The following is a 16,771-nucleotide window of genomic DNA, read 5'->3' on the forward strand; positions in this document are numbered from 1 at the left end:
TTATTAGCATTCGGTTAAAAGATTAGACTTGAAAAAAAATTAAATGAACCTTCACTACTTGCCATATTGTACAGTATTTCATGTCGCTTCCTAGAAATCACATTCTATATGACGAATCTCTTGTTTTATCAAAACACTCAGTCATTCACTAATTTACGGTATAACATTGCACTGTTGAATTCTCCATTCTGATTGGTCAGATGATGTTGATTCTTTTGCTATATCAGCAGCTTTGACAATACTGTAGACTTAATGGTTTGCATGGAATGTGCAATTTGTAATAAATTACTACCACAGTGACTTGCATGATAAAATTCTATCTATATATGGTGATGTTTTTAATTACATTTACAAAATTTGGTAGACGCCTTATCCTGAATAACTTAAATTTATCTTATTTTATACAACTGAGCAGTTGCGGGTTAAAGTGTATTGCTCAGGGTCCCAGCAGTGGCAGCTTGGTGGACCTGGGCCTCAAAATCACAACCTTCACAAACGCCTTAATCACTGAGCAACCACTTCCAATTACTTGTTTATGGAGTATTTTTGGAAGGAGTCTCCAGTGTTAGCACTTTGTAACAGTCAGCAGTTAAGCTGTAACTATCAGGATAAAGGATAAGGATTTGTAGTTTCTCTGGAACATGGAAAGTAGCCTTTTTTCATATTAACTTCAAGAGAGAAAAATATCAGGTTAGGGAACAGGTGACAGGTGACGTTCCACAACATTTCACATAAATGCATAATCCAAAAATCTCCACATTGGAGAAATGAATACTTGTTCATAGTGTCTTGTTGATTGTCTTCCAACATCTTTCATACTTTTTTCATTCATTCATTCATTCATTCATTTTCTACCACTTATCCGAACTACCTTGGGTCACGGGTAGCCTGTGCCTATGTCAGGCGTCATTGGGCATCAAGGCAGGATACACCCTGGACGGAGTGCCAACCCATCGCAGGGCCCACACACTCTCATTCACTCACACACTACGGACAATTTTCCAGAGATGCCAATCAACCTACCATGCATGTCTTTGGACCGGGGGAGTAAACCGGAGTACCCGGAGGAAACCCCCGAGTTACGGGGAGAACATGCAAACTCCACACACACAAGGCGGAGGCGGGAATCGAACCCCCAACCCTGGAGGTGTGAGGCGAACGTGCTAACCACTAAGCCACAGTGCCCCCCATCTTTCTTACTTAGTTATATGTAAAATTATACCAGATGATAAAGTATTAAGAAAGCCTCTGACCAAATAATGTACTGAAATTACTCTCAGGGCTGGATCAGGAAGCTGTTGCACGATTGTTATGGACTGTAACAGGAAACATGGCATGATCACACATTCACATGACACTGTTGCCAAACTTATTAACAATTTTAAAAAGACTTGGACAGCACATCCAACACTGGGCTGTCATACATTACATAGTCCGCTATGTATGGAGACTTTGGGTATGTGGTATATGACTTATGATACAATAGGCATAAAAGACTTAATGTACTTAAAAGATTTCAGGTGGTAACAGTAACTTCGCTTCACATTGGACTGTAATAACACCCTTACTTGAATATTTTCATATAACTGCATTTATTCCTCACATACAGTATAGCCTGTTAAACTGTATTTATTCCCTATGTATAGCCTGTAGTATATTAAATATTATAAAAGTGAGCAGTAACAGAGACTTTGACCTGAATTTACTTGAGCTGTCACTACATTTCCTAGTAAACCAAAACCCACAAAAATGCAGAAGTAATAAACATGTTGGTCTGTATTGAATAAATGACTTGTGAGTACTATAGCAGTTGTAAAACATCATTTCTTTTTAGATTTATATGCAAAGTTTGCTGTTTAATCAATCTGTAAAATTCCAGTCGAACAAAATTCCTTGCCGTAAATGTGTTTAACGTTGAGTTCATGTGCTATAGTTGTATATATACTGAGATACCCATAGATAACCTTATAAAAATCACTTCAAATACATTACAGGTAAATCAGTCCGTTCATGATTACGCTGAGATTTTTCTGATCGTTGCAGATAAAATGCTTGATTTTTAAATTTGTTTATTCCACTTGCGGAGATTTATTTTTTTTTTCAGAAAATTACTTGAGCTGCCAAAATTTCAAGCACAAGATTCTTCTTAAAAGTAACCTAAACCGAAACTCCTACCTGTAAAGACACATGTAATTACTTTCTGTGATAGCTTTTCTCATGTTTGAAACACATCTGAGAGTACTCAGGCTGAATGAGAATGGTGGCTAGCAAATTACTCATTTGGCCCAAATCTGGAAATTCTGCAGTAATTTTAAAACATATCGCAGGTTCCTGTGAATGTCACAGTGTCTGCTAGGTTCTGCTAGAAAATCCTGGATGGACTGATTAAACAGAAAATTACCATGAGAACAAAGGTGTGTCCTCTTTCTTCTTCAGTTCCTCTTTATTAAACTAAGTGATGCATGAAAAAAACAATGTGTACAATGTGGCAAAATGCAAAAAAAATTAATATAATATATATATATATATATATATATATATATATATATATATATATATATATATATATATATATATATATATATATATAAAACTTTATCAGAGCTTTAACCTTTATTAATCTTTTAGGTTGCTCCATATCCTTAGTTCCTTAAAATTAACAACTTATGTAATTACCCTTTCCCCATTTTTTCTATTATTCTTAAACACAGTGCTTAGCTCACCTTCACATTAATACTAACATCCATTTTATACACATTTACTCAATGGTGCATCAAAGCCGCTAACTTTAAGAAGAGCTCTTCCAATCTCTCCACATCTGCACTGTCTATATTTCATCTCCAGACTGTGGAAAAAGAGTGCTGCGGCACTGGCAGAGCATACGAGAGGTTGTCGGGGTGGGGTGGTGGGGGGTGTAAGGTTTCCCACAGTAAGAAGAACTCTGCACAAGGTCACGGTGTGTGTACGTGCCTGGGAACTGGCTCACTGCACTGAGGGCTGATTTGCTGTGATGGCAATCATGTTACTGTTGACAAGCACAGAGAGATTAGCTAGCATAATGCTTCATGTGCATCATGTGATGCACTGCTATGCAAGCATGTAAGTTCAATATCTGGGAAAACATCTGCTGATACACAATGTAGTGCATCACGCCAGTGACACACTAGGGAAAAACACAACTCCTACAGACACTTATTTTGTCTTCATAAATATCCAGGAACGAGGTGGAGGGAGTAATAAGTGAAATTTATTTTTTTTTCTGCTTCCTTCTGCACAGCTCGAACCCTGTGCTAAGCTTGACATGTGCTGTAGAAATTCAGAAAGCCATAGAAGAGGCTGTTCTCAAACTCTCAGAGTGTCTCACATGGTAATCCTTAACTTGTTTAAGCTCATACTGGACTGGATTTTTCCAATTTCCTTTTCCACAGCTGTCCTAAGAGTTCAACTGAAAACGCTTTTTACTGTTCCAAACGGCTATGTGGCAGACAGAAACAAAGGGGATAATTTCACTGTTGTAATTGTTGTAAACATTTGTTGCAAATAAACGCACCGTAACAAAGAGAAACAAATTGTAAATGGATGTGCTGTTATGTAATCCAAATTTGATTAATAATTTATTATATAATTAGATGTCGTGATTTTTGATCTGTTAATAGTTATGTTTAACGCTGTGAAGCATCTCTGAAATAAGTCTTTCCCAATAAACAGTCATCCCTTCATGAGCATCTCTTAAAGTTAATATGACAGAGAAAAAAAAATACAGCTTGACATGTTACCAACAAGCAGCAACGTCTGTCTGGAAAACTTTCCCATGTCAGAAACAGAAGACTCTTTCCAAAATGCAAAATAAACATCACTTCACATGAAACTTCATCATATTCTATTTATGTTCCCTGTTTCCTATATAAATGTAAGCTGTACTATAGACATGACACACTAAATGGCCAAAGGTTTGTGGACATCTGACACACCATATGTGCTTTTTAACACCCTACTGCAGATTTATTGCTTCTTTTGCTCTTATAATACTCTCTACTATTCTAAGAAGGCTTTAAACTAGATTTTGGAGTGTGGTTATGAATGACCAGCTACAAGAGCATTAATAGGATTAGGCACTGATGTCTGGTGAGAAAGTCTGGGATCTCAAAAATGTTCAGTGGGGTTGAGGTCTACCTTGGCAATCCTCATGGAGCTTACTTTGTGCACAGAAGCATTGTCATGATGGAACATGTCAAGTGAAGCATAATTGTAATATTACAGCATACAAAGTACATACATATGGATGCTCTGGTGGGGTGTCCACAAACTTTTGGCCACACAGATCACAATAATATAAAGACTGCAATAATATAAACTACCGTCAGAGCGGCTGCTAAAGAAAATTAATCAACACCTTCCGTGTTAATCCCATTTGAGATTTCAACATCGCTGTGGTATATATTTCTCTGCTTTGATGGTTGGTTGGTTTTGAGATGTTTGCTAACAGTAAAAGAATGGAATTGTGAAAAAAAATAAAGAAAGCAAAAGACAGGAATACAAGTTTTCGCAAGGAACTACAGTATGCAGCCTGCCAAGTCTAAAATAACACATTTACAGTAAAAGCACATTCACATATCACACTCTAATGTGCAAAAGAATGAGATCCAAGAAGGAAATTTATGTAGGGTAAGTAGACTGGTATCAAGCAATAGAGACGTGAAATTGAAGTGAAGATATCTGGGATGGGTATCGGATAGCTCGGATCAAGCTTTCATTTTCATCTGTGCTCTCCATGCTCTCTGTTTTTTCTTACTGGTAGGAAATAACAAGAGGTTTTCATTTGTGTTATCCATATTTAGGATAATTACATTGTTTTGTGTTCTCCTCTGTTTACCTCCTCCTCAGAGTTTGAGTTTAATTGTCTATGTTCAGACAGTCTGATTATTTTAGCGTATCCATCTTAAGTATTTTGAGGAAGGATGTACAATTTCCACTTGGGTAGCCAGTGTATTGAGGATACAGAGTAAACCGGAAGCCATTTTGGATTCATTCTTCATAACTACAGTTAATTTTCTTCAGGAATTTTCACTGTTTACATGAAAGTATCATGTTAGCATGCTTTTGAATACTAAATCTTGAAGGTATTTTTTCAGTGTGATTTGATTTGGATGTTTATAATCATCTGCATTTATGTTATAAGATAAACTACTTCTACTAATACTATAAAGTTCTGCCATTTTAACACATTTGTCTGTTTTGTAATCTACAGACTGAGAGAGCGAGAGGAAACTTCAAAGGCACACATAAGAAAGCTAGCGCTAGCTAGCTACCATGAAGTGATTGAAAAACCAAGGCCCTAAATGTGACAAAACTGCCTCAGAACAAGAGGTATAATCAACTCTATAATCAAATCAAGTTTCCTGTAGCTTATTGACTTATAAAGTGATAATGAAGGATTCATTCATTCATTCATTCATTCATTTTCTACCGCTTATCCGAACTATCTCGGGTCACGGGCAGCCTGTGCCCATCTTAGGCGTCATCGGGCATCAAGGCAGGATACACCCTGGACGGAGTGCCAACCCATCGCAGGGCACATACACACTCTCATTCACTCACACTCACACACTATGGACAATTTTTCCAGAGATGCCAATCAACCTACCATGCATGTCTTTGGACCGGGGGAGGAAACCGGAGTACGCGGAGGAAACCCCCGAGGCACGGGGAGAACATGCAAACTCCACACACAAGGCACAAGGCAGAGGCGGGAATCAAACCCCCAACCCTGAAGGTGTGAGGCAAACGTGCTAACCACTAAGCCACCGTGCCCCCATAATGAAGGATATGTTAATAAAGGATTTTACCCAGTTACTTTGTGTACTGGAATAAAGAACTCACTCCTCATGTGTGTAGCTGTGCAGTATTGTGTGTACTCTATTGCCTAGCTATGTTTGGAGAAAGATGAGGGCCAAATACACAGACAGCGTTTGGATTTTTAAAGTGATTCGTCTCATGTAATAAAAATGGTCATGGGTTAAACAGGACAGAGTTAGACGTGTGGATGTACATGCATGTAAAAAGGATAACAGCGGACAGTAGGAGTAACTGATGTGACAGTGGTCAAGGGTCAGTTCCTGCTTGGCAGTTCACAGTCATATTGAAGAAAAATAACACACACACACACACACACACACACACACACACACATGACTTCAGCACATTATATTGTAAAAGATTTTGCAATCAAGAGAGAGAATTATATACCTACAATTGTGTCAGAGACATGAATGCTCTGAACATTCTGGAATCAAAAGCAATTCTGCCATTAAGGCAACTGTGTGTAAGTGTGTGTCTGTAGGACTTGATGATTGGTGTGATCATGGCAACAGGAATGAATAAAGTTAAAAAATTAAAATGCAAATGCCTACACCTGCAGTTTTCCTGATGTTTTAAATTCAGCTGCTGACACTGGAGACTCCTTCCATTAATCTTAAATGAATGTCTAATCACAACGTTTTTTTATTGTGTCCAGGCTAGATGTCTGCTGTACAAGCCCCTTGGAATAAACCTTATGAATTGAATTAGCCAATTATGACCAATCAGATTAGAGAATTCAGCAGCATACTTATATAAGCAATAATTACAAAGATCTGTAATGGAACTACTTTCAGATTTTCAGGTTCAAAGATTTTCATGATTTTTATGATGTTAAGATCGCTTTCAGAGAAACAAGGAACCAGAATTGTGGACGTTTGCTGGCAGTAGATGTGAAGTAAATGGTAAAATGGGGATATGGTAGCCTAATGGCTATGTAGTTGGACTACCGCTTGCGAGTTCAAATCCCAGGCCCACCAAGCTGCTACTGCTGGGTCCCTGAGCAAGTGCTCAACTGGATGGATAAGGGTGTGTGCCAAATGCTGTAAATGTAAAATAAATGCCATTACCTATTTTTACAGCATTCTTATAGCATACATTCAAATCATACTTGGAGGACAATGCTTCATAATCAGGAGTTCAAGAAATGGAATACAGCAGCTCTTGTCCAGTGTCTTGTGTAAACTAAAATGACCAGCCCACAAGTCAAGATGTTTATCGCTAAAATCACAAAAACAAGGCTTCCTCTGCACCAATAAAGTCAGCTGTTCATATATTCACAATCTGCCACAGCTCAATCTTTTACCCAAAACTGCTGAATTCTTGATATTTTCTGATTGGTTGATTTAAATTACATATTTGTACTAAAACAACCATCCAATTCCCAGGTACTTGTATAGCTCTATATATTCAAAGGCTATTTAGGATGTGTGTAAGGAGACCTTTATTTTACATTTAACAAAGGAGTCTCTGATGTCATGCTGTTCCTTGAAGTTTTCCAAAATGGGAAAACCTAAAGATGCTTTTGGTTTACCTTTGAGAGAAAGGGGGAAAAAAAAGAGCCCGGTGTTGGAACTGCTGATTATATCTGCTATAACATAAGCGATAACATGAACCAACTTGTTTCACAGACATTCCACAATAATTAAATGCAACTATAAACAGATAAAGACTATGGCATGATGTATACAATAAACAAAAGAATTGTGGTGACATACTGCTTTGGTGTATAAGGAAATTAAACACGTTATGAATATCATATACTGTATATATGAAAAATCAACTTCAGGGCGGTAACATTGTGACATCATACCACCTCGTCATTGGTTCCAATAACATCATGAGTTTTATTCCTTATTGTAAATACTGGAATAAAACAATGAACCTGTTTTCATTAAGGAAGCGTGAACCTGCAAAAAAAAAAAAAAGGAAGGTGGTTGTTTTCCACTTTCCAGCAAGCTATTTACAGCATTTACAGTTTCACACTGTATTGTAACCAACAAGAGTTTGGTTATTCAAAGCAACATGTCTACATTTCATTTTCATCATTAATATCCAATTTGATTTGATTTTCCTTATATAGCCATTTTAACACTGGATATTGTCACAAAGCAGCTATACAGGAATAAAAAAAATACAGACTATAAATTATAAAATTTTAATGAGCAAGCTTGAGACAATGAGGCCAAAGAAAAACTACCTGAGACATTATGAGAGGAGCGAAAATCAAAAGGGAACTTATCCTTATGTGGAGACACCAGATAGATAAATAAATAAATAATCATTTAAAAAATATCTTCTTTAACGGGGTCAAAAGTGTCCAACTGCATAACCAAGAGATTCGTCTGAGTTATTAAATTAGCATTAATACAGGGTTAATCTCCAGATTTATCTTAAGCACAAGATAAGCTCAACATTTCCTTCTCGATCATTACTAATAACATTTTCCCCCTGTGACTGGATATGACTTTGATTCACTTTCCGAACCAGCATTCCTTAACCAGCATGGTAATGATCACTGGCTAGAAAGTCCCATCCTTTTCCTCCTGGCCTGCGTAAAAGCAAACATTTCATAAATTGCATGTTGCGTGCCAGTAGGATTCAGGCCTGTGATTCTCAGCACAATGAACACACTCATTTTAAGTGGGAAGCCCTGCCAGTTATTCACAAGCTTCATGACACTTTAACCAGTTTCCCAGCAACGTCGAAAATATCACCCACCAGCTTGAAATTGTCCCTAACGTTCATATTATAGTTTAATGGCCTTCGTTTAAACATCACAGAGAGCAAATGCTTCAAATGTGACTATTCTAGAATTCTGTCCATGGGAAGGTTTAATGTTTGTCAGGTCAAGCCTGGAAGAAATTTGGAAATCTGGACTTTATATTCTCGCTAGTAAGCAAGTCCCAAATCCATTGTGGGCTTTCTCGGTAATGACTAGAGTGCACTGACCCAAACAAACACAGGAAGGCAAATGATAAACATGGATCCGAGCATGTCTGCTTTGCAAAGAAAACGCAAGAGCAAGAAAGAGAATGCAAATTAAATGAAAGTATGACTATGAGAAATCATATCTATGTTTAAACATGTTTTAAATTAATTTCCCACGCTCAAGCTCGCTACATTTTCCGATTTGGTGCCACGGGTAAACGTTGGCATGTAAGATCACAGCAGTGCATGTGTTATGTGTGTGATAATGCCAAATTATGATTACAGAGCTAGTCTTTGGTAGGGAATTCATTCATGTCCACTGGGCCATATCCGATACACACAGAGACGTGTGGCCTTCGTCAGCTCTCCACTAACAACACCAAAGCTATGCTTGGCATGACCCTGGACTCCAATTAACATAATTGTATTCATTAGTGTAAGCCAAGGGGTCAACCTTGAAAGAGGGCAAGCGTTCACTGGTTTTTGGTTTATCACCCTCCCAAATAATCAGCATTTCCAACATATAAACAGAGACATTTCCAAAGCAAGAGCTAATACTGTTGGCATTTCCAAATCAGTGTGAAACCTAAACCAGGCTTAAAACTTTTTATATGTTATTATTTGATCTACATATACTTGTTTGATCACTATGTGATTGTGTTAGTTAAACTTGTGTTAATTAACTTTGACATGTTCAATCAAATGTTTCAAATATCCAACACTCCAGCATAGCAATATGACTAAAGATACTCGTCTTAGCTATTTATGAGACATTCACCAGACATTAATGTGACGTTTTGTGTAACTGTGGCTACAAAAAAAAAGCTAAAAACCAGAACATCATATATTTATTTTGTCTCTGAATCTACTTTGAAGGCAAATAATCTCATAAGTTCAACAATAATTATTAAACCTCTATAACTGAATAATAATATACCGATAGTCTAGTCTAGATTACAAACTAGGCCAGATTGTTAACTAATGTTCTTATGGAAGCCTTTTCACAAACTAGATGTAAATGAGGGGGAGAAAATAGAGGCAGGTTGTCGTCACATTACTGCGAAACCACAAAGCACTCCACCCTGAAGGCTTTCCTGTGAAAAATTAAAGGAACTTTTTTTAACTGTCTTTTTAAGTGATTTACAGACCATTGACACTGGAGACTCTTTTCAAAAATGTCCTTCACCATATTAAGTCCCTGTCTTAGAATTTAGTGGAGGAAGAATTAATTAGAGTAAGTGCTGTGTAATAAAGTGGAATAATCTATTTACAATTAAAGTATGCAGTTTACCATGCACTGTGTGTGTGTGTGTGTGTGTGTGTGAGAGAAGTGGAATAATCTTCTATTTACAATTAAAGCATGCAGTTTACCATGCTCTGTGTGTGTGTGTGTGTGTGTGTGTGTGTGTGTGTGTGTGTGTGAGAGAGAGAAGTGGAATAATCTTCTATTTACAATTAAAGTATGCAGTTTACCATGCACACTGTGTGTGTGTGTGTGTGTGTGAGAGAGAGAGAGAGAGAGCGAGAGAGAGAGAGCACACTTAACAAGCGTGTTTTGGCTGTGTTTGTACAATTTTCAGTACAATAATTTATACCCCAATAACACTCCAGAAAAAAGAAAATACACAGCTCTAACTCTTCAACTTCAAAGTATTTATGGAATAAACCATAAGTGTTAGATGATGCACAACAGTCTGTTTGATGAACAATGGATATGGAAGTCTAGTTGTGAGTTCAAATCCCAGGACCACCAAGCTGCCACTGCTGGGCCCCTGAGCAAGGCCCTTAACCCTCAATTGCTCAGTTCCTTAAAAAAATTAATAAAATGTAAGATGCTCTGTATAAGGGAGTCTGACTAAATGTTGTAAATGCAGAGCTTATTACATATGGTGACACTGAGCTCCAAGAACAATATAATAAATATCATACAGTACAGACTGATAATAGTGTGATCATAAAGCTTGTAAAAGTATTTTTCATGATTTTATAATCATCACATTATCACCAAGCCCTTTCTGAGTTAGTCTGGGTGTGCTCAGGCACGCTCTGGAAAATTCAAAGATTTTCTAGACCTATCTAGTACACATGGCACACCCTTAAAAGTCTAAACCAGAACCTGTTCTAACAACAACAACACCACACCAACACACACACATATCGCAATCAGTCATCATTAAATTTTAATGACCGTGAGCAAAATTGCATGTATTCATTATTGTTTTTTTATATGGTTCTATTTACTTGGAGTTTATGTCCAAAAAATAGTTATCTAGGTTCTTGATCAATAAAGTATACGAATCCTGTGCATCTGTGCAGAAAAGCAGAACATTAATAGTCACAGCTATGACCCTCAAACATGACGCAGCTATTGACGTTTAGGGCAAAGCAGGCTCAAGCATGCTAGCCAATGTTTCTCACCCTCATGATGGCACGAAGAGTGCAAACACATCCTACAATGGGCCGAAGAGGCCCTGAGCAGCTGCATCCTACCACTTTCCATCATGATGGCACGCATAGCTAATCGGCCATGAAGTGCATGTGTTTCACTTTCCAGCAACACCAGAGCAGACACAAACCACATCTACCTGGAAGGTCATTTATTTACTCAAGGGTGGAGCAAATGGATAAGAGTAAAATTAAAAAAATAAATAAATAAAGGCTTTTTTTTTTGGTAAAACTGAGCCATGGCTTTCATTTTGGAAAAGGCAGAATGTACCAACCCCAGGCCAGCCATTTTCTTTAAAAGCATCAAACATAACAAGGTCTGTTTCCCTTGTGCACCAGTCACCAGTGTTCACGCCGAAAGCGGGTCGACATAAAGATTTCCATCCCTATCCCGATGTCAGAATTAGCTCACAGAAACAGAGCAAGAAGGGGGCAAGATGAAATAAAATATAACCTCTCAGAAAGTACAGTACTACCCACTCAGAGCTTGCTCTTTACACAAATACAGTGATGGATTTAGAATAGCTTGATATAAATAGTTACTGTTTGAAATAATGCTGTGTGTGTAGGCTTGTGCATTTATACATGGTTACTGGTATATTCGAAGGGGTCTCCAGATACCTGTTATTTTAGGAGCTAGACCAATTGTGTAATGTGCCAAATCAAGCTTAATACTTAAGTAGCACTTGCACTGTGTAAAGCATTATTATTATTATTATTATTATTATTATTATTATTATTATTATTATTATAAAACAGAAAAAAATCCTAAATGTTTGTGCTGTAGTTACTAACTGATATCCCATTGTGTTAAATGTGGGGTGTGTGATTTCCTTACAGTGACAGAATCACTATCAAACTATTCAAATGATTACGCATAGAAATAATGTCAAATTGAATGACAATTTCGATAAAAAGTTGTTTTGGTTTTAACAAAAATAAAGGTACCCATTTAGACCGGTCTCAGGGGTTGTTTCTTTAACGTGGGAAGGTGTATGTGCTTTACCTTTTAAAGTAAATCTTTAATGTGGCCTTAATGCTTATATTTTTAAAAGTATACATAAAAAACGTGCAGCCTTGATGGCACCACTACAGAAGCAAGGAAAAGCAGTTTGGTTGTTTGAAAGTGTATGGTTTCAGTAAGTAACTGAAAAAGTATTGCACACTTTTTTATAGTAATATGTCTAATAATGAAAAGGATGGATTATGTTTATGTTGTTTAAATACAGTTAAAGCCTGCAGAAAGTTCAAATTGTTTGTCAGGCCAAAGCATCCTAATTGCTCAAAACAATCTGTATTTCTTTACTTACCTTAAGCTGAAAAGGGTGGATTTCATTGAGAGAATGTCTTCTAAGCTTTTTGGTTAAAGTCTTCAGCATGCTGATGATCCTGATTTCTTTCTTTATGTTTTGTTTTTAAGCTCCTATTCAAACTTCTCCCTCAACACTCCCATGCTTGGCGTATGGAGTAGACATTTAGCTCATAGATCATCTATGAACTCAGATCATCAGTGCTCCAGGGTTTAATCTGTAGGTTTGTAACAGAGATATTAAAAGGAAACCCAAAGAGAAAGCTGAGAATAGATGGATCACAACAACCCGGATTGTTCTTCCTGTTTATGGCCTTCAGCAGCAGCACAAAGAAATGAGCTGGAAACTCCTTTTAGTAGGACATCTTCAACCCCCAGATCCGGTGGGAAACTTTTGCAGGAGATCTTGTGTGACAAGCCGGACTCAGTGTGTGTGTGTGTGTGTGTGTGTGTGTGTGTGTGTGTGTTTGTTTGCTTGAAGATCCTTGCAACAACCTATCCGAAGCTCAAATTTGCCCTGAAAACAAAAGTACTTCCGAAAAAAGTTGTGATCATTTTTGCTCTATTTATTTCACACGCACTCCATACATCACTCCCTCAAGTGACACGCGCGCGCACACACACACGCACACACATATACTGTATACACACACACTCTCACTCACTCACTCACGCACGCGCGCGCGCTCTAGCTCTCGCTATCACACACACGCACATGCATACATCCATGCACACACACGCGCGCGCGCAGAGGCGCTTACGGGAGAACTACACACACACACACACACACACACACACGCTACTTTTCTCCAGCTCACCCGTTCCTGAATCGCTATTGGTTCCTGGCTCTGTGACGTCACCGTGTTGTTTTTCTTAAAGGGCTCGTGAGAAACTCCCAACCGCAACGTTATAATGTAATGGAGAGGCTTCTTAAAGGAAAAGTGCACTCTGAAATACAATATATATAAATATATAGTGAAATGTTTGTGGCGTGTTTAATGAGTCTGGTGCTGATTTGTTTCTTGGTGTACTTACAATATATGACCTAAGGTTTGTTTACACCTGAACATCACATCCATATGTGATCTGGTGCCAGTGTGTGTGTTTCCCTTCACTGGAGCTAAGGGTCAAGCTCCAACCTACTACTGCATGACAATGCCACAATGCATAAAGCAACGCCATGATAACAACATGGTTTACCACAGATTTAGTGAAAGAACACGAATGTCCTGCACCACAATCCTACTGAACACCACTGAAACACATTTACAGGATTTAGCAGATGCCCTTATATCCAGAGCAACTTACATTTTTTTAAATCTCATTTTATACAACTGAGGGCTAAGGGCCTTGCTCAGGGGCCCAATAGTGGCAGCTTGGTGGACCTGGGATTCAAACTCATAACCTTCTGATTAGTAGCCCGACACCTTAAACGCTAGGCTACCACATGCCAATCAAAATACAGCAGTTATGCACATTTGACACCCAAACCAACCTCCTCGGCCAACATCAGTGCCCATCACTGATGCTTTCGTGGCTGAATGAACACAAATCTTCACAGCCATGTTTCAAAAACTCTAGTGACAAACCTTTCCCGAAGGGCAGTGATTATTACAGCAAAGAGCATAAGGGTGTGATAGTCAGGTGTTCACAAACCTTTATCCATATAGTATAGAATTTAGCAATTATGTGCCGCTCTGACATCACTGTTAGCTCCCAAAACAAAACAACAGCTTCTTTTCTTACTGACTGTTTTTAAATAACTAACTCAGGATACCAAAATGCAACACTAAACTATATTATGGTGTTTGTGGGGATGTGGTAGCCTAGTGGATAAGACGTTGGACTACTGATCAGAAGGTCACGAGTTCGAATCCCAGGTTCACCAAGCTGCCACTGCTGGGCCTTTAACCCTCAATTGCTCAGTTGTATAAACTGAAATAAATTGTAAGTCACTCTGGATAAGGGTGTCACCTAAACGACAGGTATGTAAATGTTTGACTTAGTTAGCAGTCTGTGAACTACAAGATTTAGGAGCTGAGTGAACAGATAAAGAGGTCAGAGAGCTAGATAGACTAAAGTGCAGTTGCATCACTCGTATTAGACAGAGATGAACTCAAGGCTAATTCTGCAATCTATTGTACTTGGAACTCAGAAAGAAAAGGAAAAAAAACAAACCCCTAACATGGGAAGGTGCAATGAAATGGTCAAACAACTCAGTATTCCCAGTCATGGATGTATTTTTCTGTTGTCAGGGCAAAAATGTGATGAATGTTTCCCTTTGTGTCATTTACTACTCTGCAAAACTTTTATTTAATGTAGTTTTTCTCATGTGAAAAGGTGTTTTAACACTACTTCCATTTCAATTCCGCAGTTTTGTTTAACCAAGCATAAAGAAGATACAGGACATGACCCATTTTATACATTGCTTCTAATCAGTAATTGAACAGAAGTCATTCATTCATTCATTCATTCATTTTCTACCGCTTATCCGAACTACCTCGTGTCACGGGGAGCCTGTGCCTATCTCAGGCGTCATCGGGCATCAAGGCAGGATACACCCTGGATGGAGTGCCAACCCATCGCAGGACAGAAGTCATTCAGGTAAATAAAATATGTGTATGTACGTTTTGTTTTGCTTTTTACAAATATAACCTTGCTTTACATATCCATGTTTTTTCAAGAGGAACCACTGGAATGTAGAACTCTGGAAAATGTACTTAATCTACTTGGAATGCAGCAAGTGGCATTGTGGGTAATGTAGGGAACTGATAACTACATTGAAAATAGCCCAACACTTTAATGATGAATGAGATTTAACTTACAATTCATCTTCAAAATCTATTGCAAAATGATTAACTTTATAAATTATTAACTTTGTTCTTTCTAAAAATGTTAACAGTAATGGTGGCTGATACATGTACGTATATTTGTATTTAAGGTACAAGTGTTTGTAACATCTAGAGGCCATTTTATTATGAATACCTACTAAAAAGGTCCAGTTTATCCATTCTTATATATAAAAGGCTGGTGAGTTCCAGGTTTTCATTGTAACCAAGCCAGAGCCACACATATGCACTATGTACTCTATAATTGAGTGTATGACATTTAGAAGGTACTGTCTCACGTGGAACACTAACAGTCTTTCATTGTTTCCACATAAATGGCAAATAATTTCAAACACATATAATGTGAAGCTGCTAGCAAAGTTTTTTCACACATGGAGTGAATCACACGTCATCGGTTAATTTAAAATACATTGTAAGGTGTCTTGTTTACTAGAGTCTTGTCGGCCATCTTGAAATCTTTTTCTTATCTAGCTTCAGCAATTGTAGACCCGACCCTCTTCCAATACCTAAGCAAAGCTGTGACCACTGAGTGCATAAAGCAGGGCTCTCAAGTTTTGAAGACAGGCAACAGTGACATCTCAACACACACACACACACACACACACACACACACCACCCCACCACCCTCCCCCAGCCCAAAAAAAAAAAAAAAGGGGTGTTGTGCTTGGTATAAGGATTACTGAGCACAATTTATCCAAATACAAAGTATTTATTCAATTTTCATTTATTAATTTGTGTGTGTGTGTGTGTGTGTGTGTGTAAGAGAGAGAGAGAAAAATTGTGACTGGTGTTGTTTATTGTAAATTTATTGTTGCCTTTTTGGACTCCTTTATCATTTGTAATGTTGCTCCCATTTAAAACAGTTCGGCTCAAGCCCAGACATTTTTAGGGTCATGATTGAGGACAATGTCCCGTCCAGAGACAAGCTGTTTCGTGTTGAGGTTTTGTTCAAACCAATCATCGAAAATACCCTCTGGGCATCAGCATCAGAATGTGGAAGCACTAAAACCAAGGCTGTGATCTTTGATAGCCTCCCAAAACTGGTTCAATCCAGTCACCTTTGAAAAAAGGAACCAGGAGCCTCTATTACTCAGATGATTTCTGGCACCATCTCAGGGCCCCCAGTTTGAGGACCACTGGCACTAGACTACTTGTTCTGAGCAGGTGTTGTCAGTGAACAGGCTGTAAAACTGTTGGCTAAGTTACAGACACTCATGAAAAACTGATGCTGATTATCTGGGAAACATCTCTAACAGCAGTCAAAATGTCATTGTTTGTGTCAAACAATTTGTGAATTTGTTGTAACATTACAACAGGAGATCATGACTTACTCTGTGCTCAAAGTGATGCTCGCAGCTCCAGTGGTTTTCTCTGTGGGTGA

At 38.0% G+C, this 16,771-nt stretch overlaps 1 protein-coding gene across 1 annotated transcript in view; it reads right to left on the reverse strand.

Moving 5' to 3' along the window:
• si:dkey-16j16.4 (uncharacterized) overlaps positions 1 to 13,284 on the reverse strand; it is a 28,051-nt gene extending 14,767 nt beyond the window's left edge. Inside the window, exon 1 of the mRNA XM_060879190.1 lies at positions 12,543 to 13,284. Coding sequence (XP_060735173.1) covers positions 12,543 to 12,611 — 69 coding nt within the window. The 5' untranslated portion in view covers positions 12,612 to 13,284. The remainder of the gene's footprint in view (positions 1 to 12,542) is intronic.
• Positions 13,285 to 16,771: the final 3,487 nt, after the last annotated feature.

The sequence above is a fragment of the Tachysurus vachellii genome, chromosome 10 (genome assembly GCF_030014155.1).
Source record: "Tachysurus vachellii isolate PV-2020 chromosome 10, HZAU_Pvac_v1, whole genome shotgun sequence".
Classification (NCBI taxonomy): domain Eukaryota; kingdom Metazoa; phylum Chordata; class Actinopteri; order Siluriformes; family Bagridae; genus Tachysurus; species Tachysurus vachellii.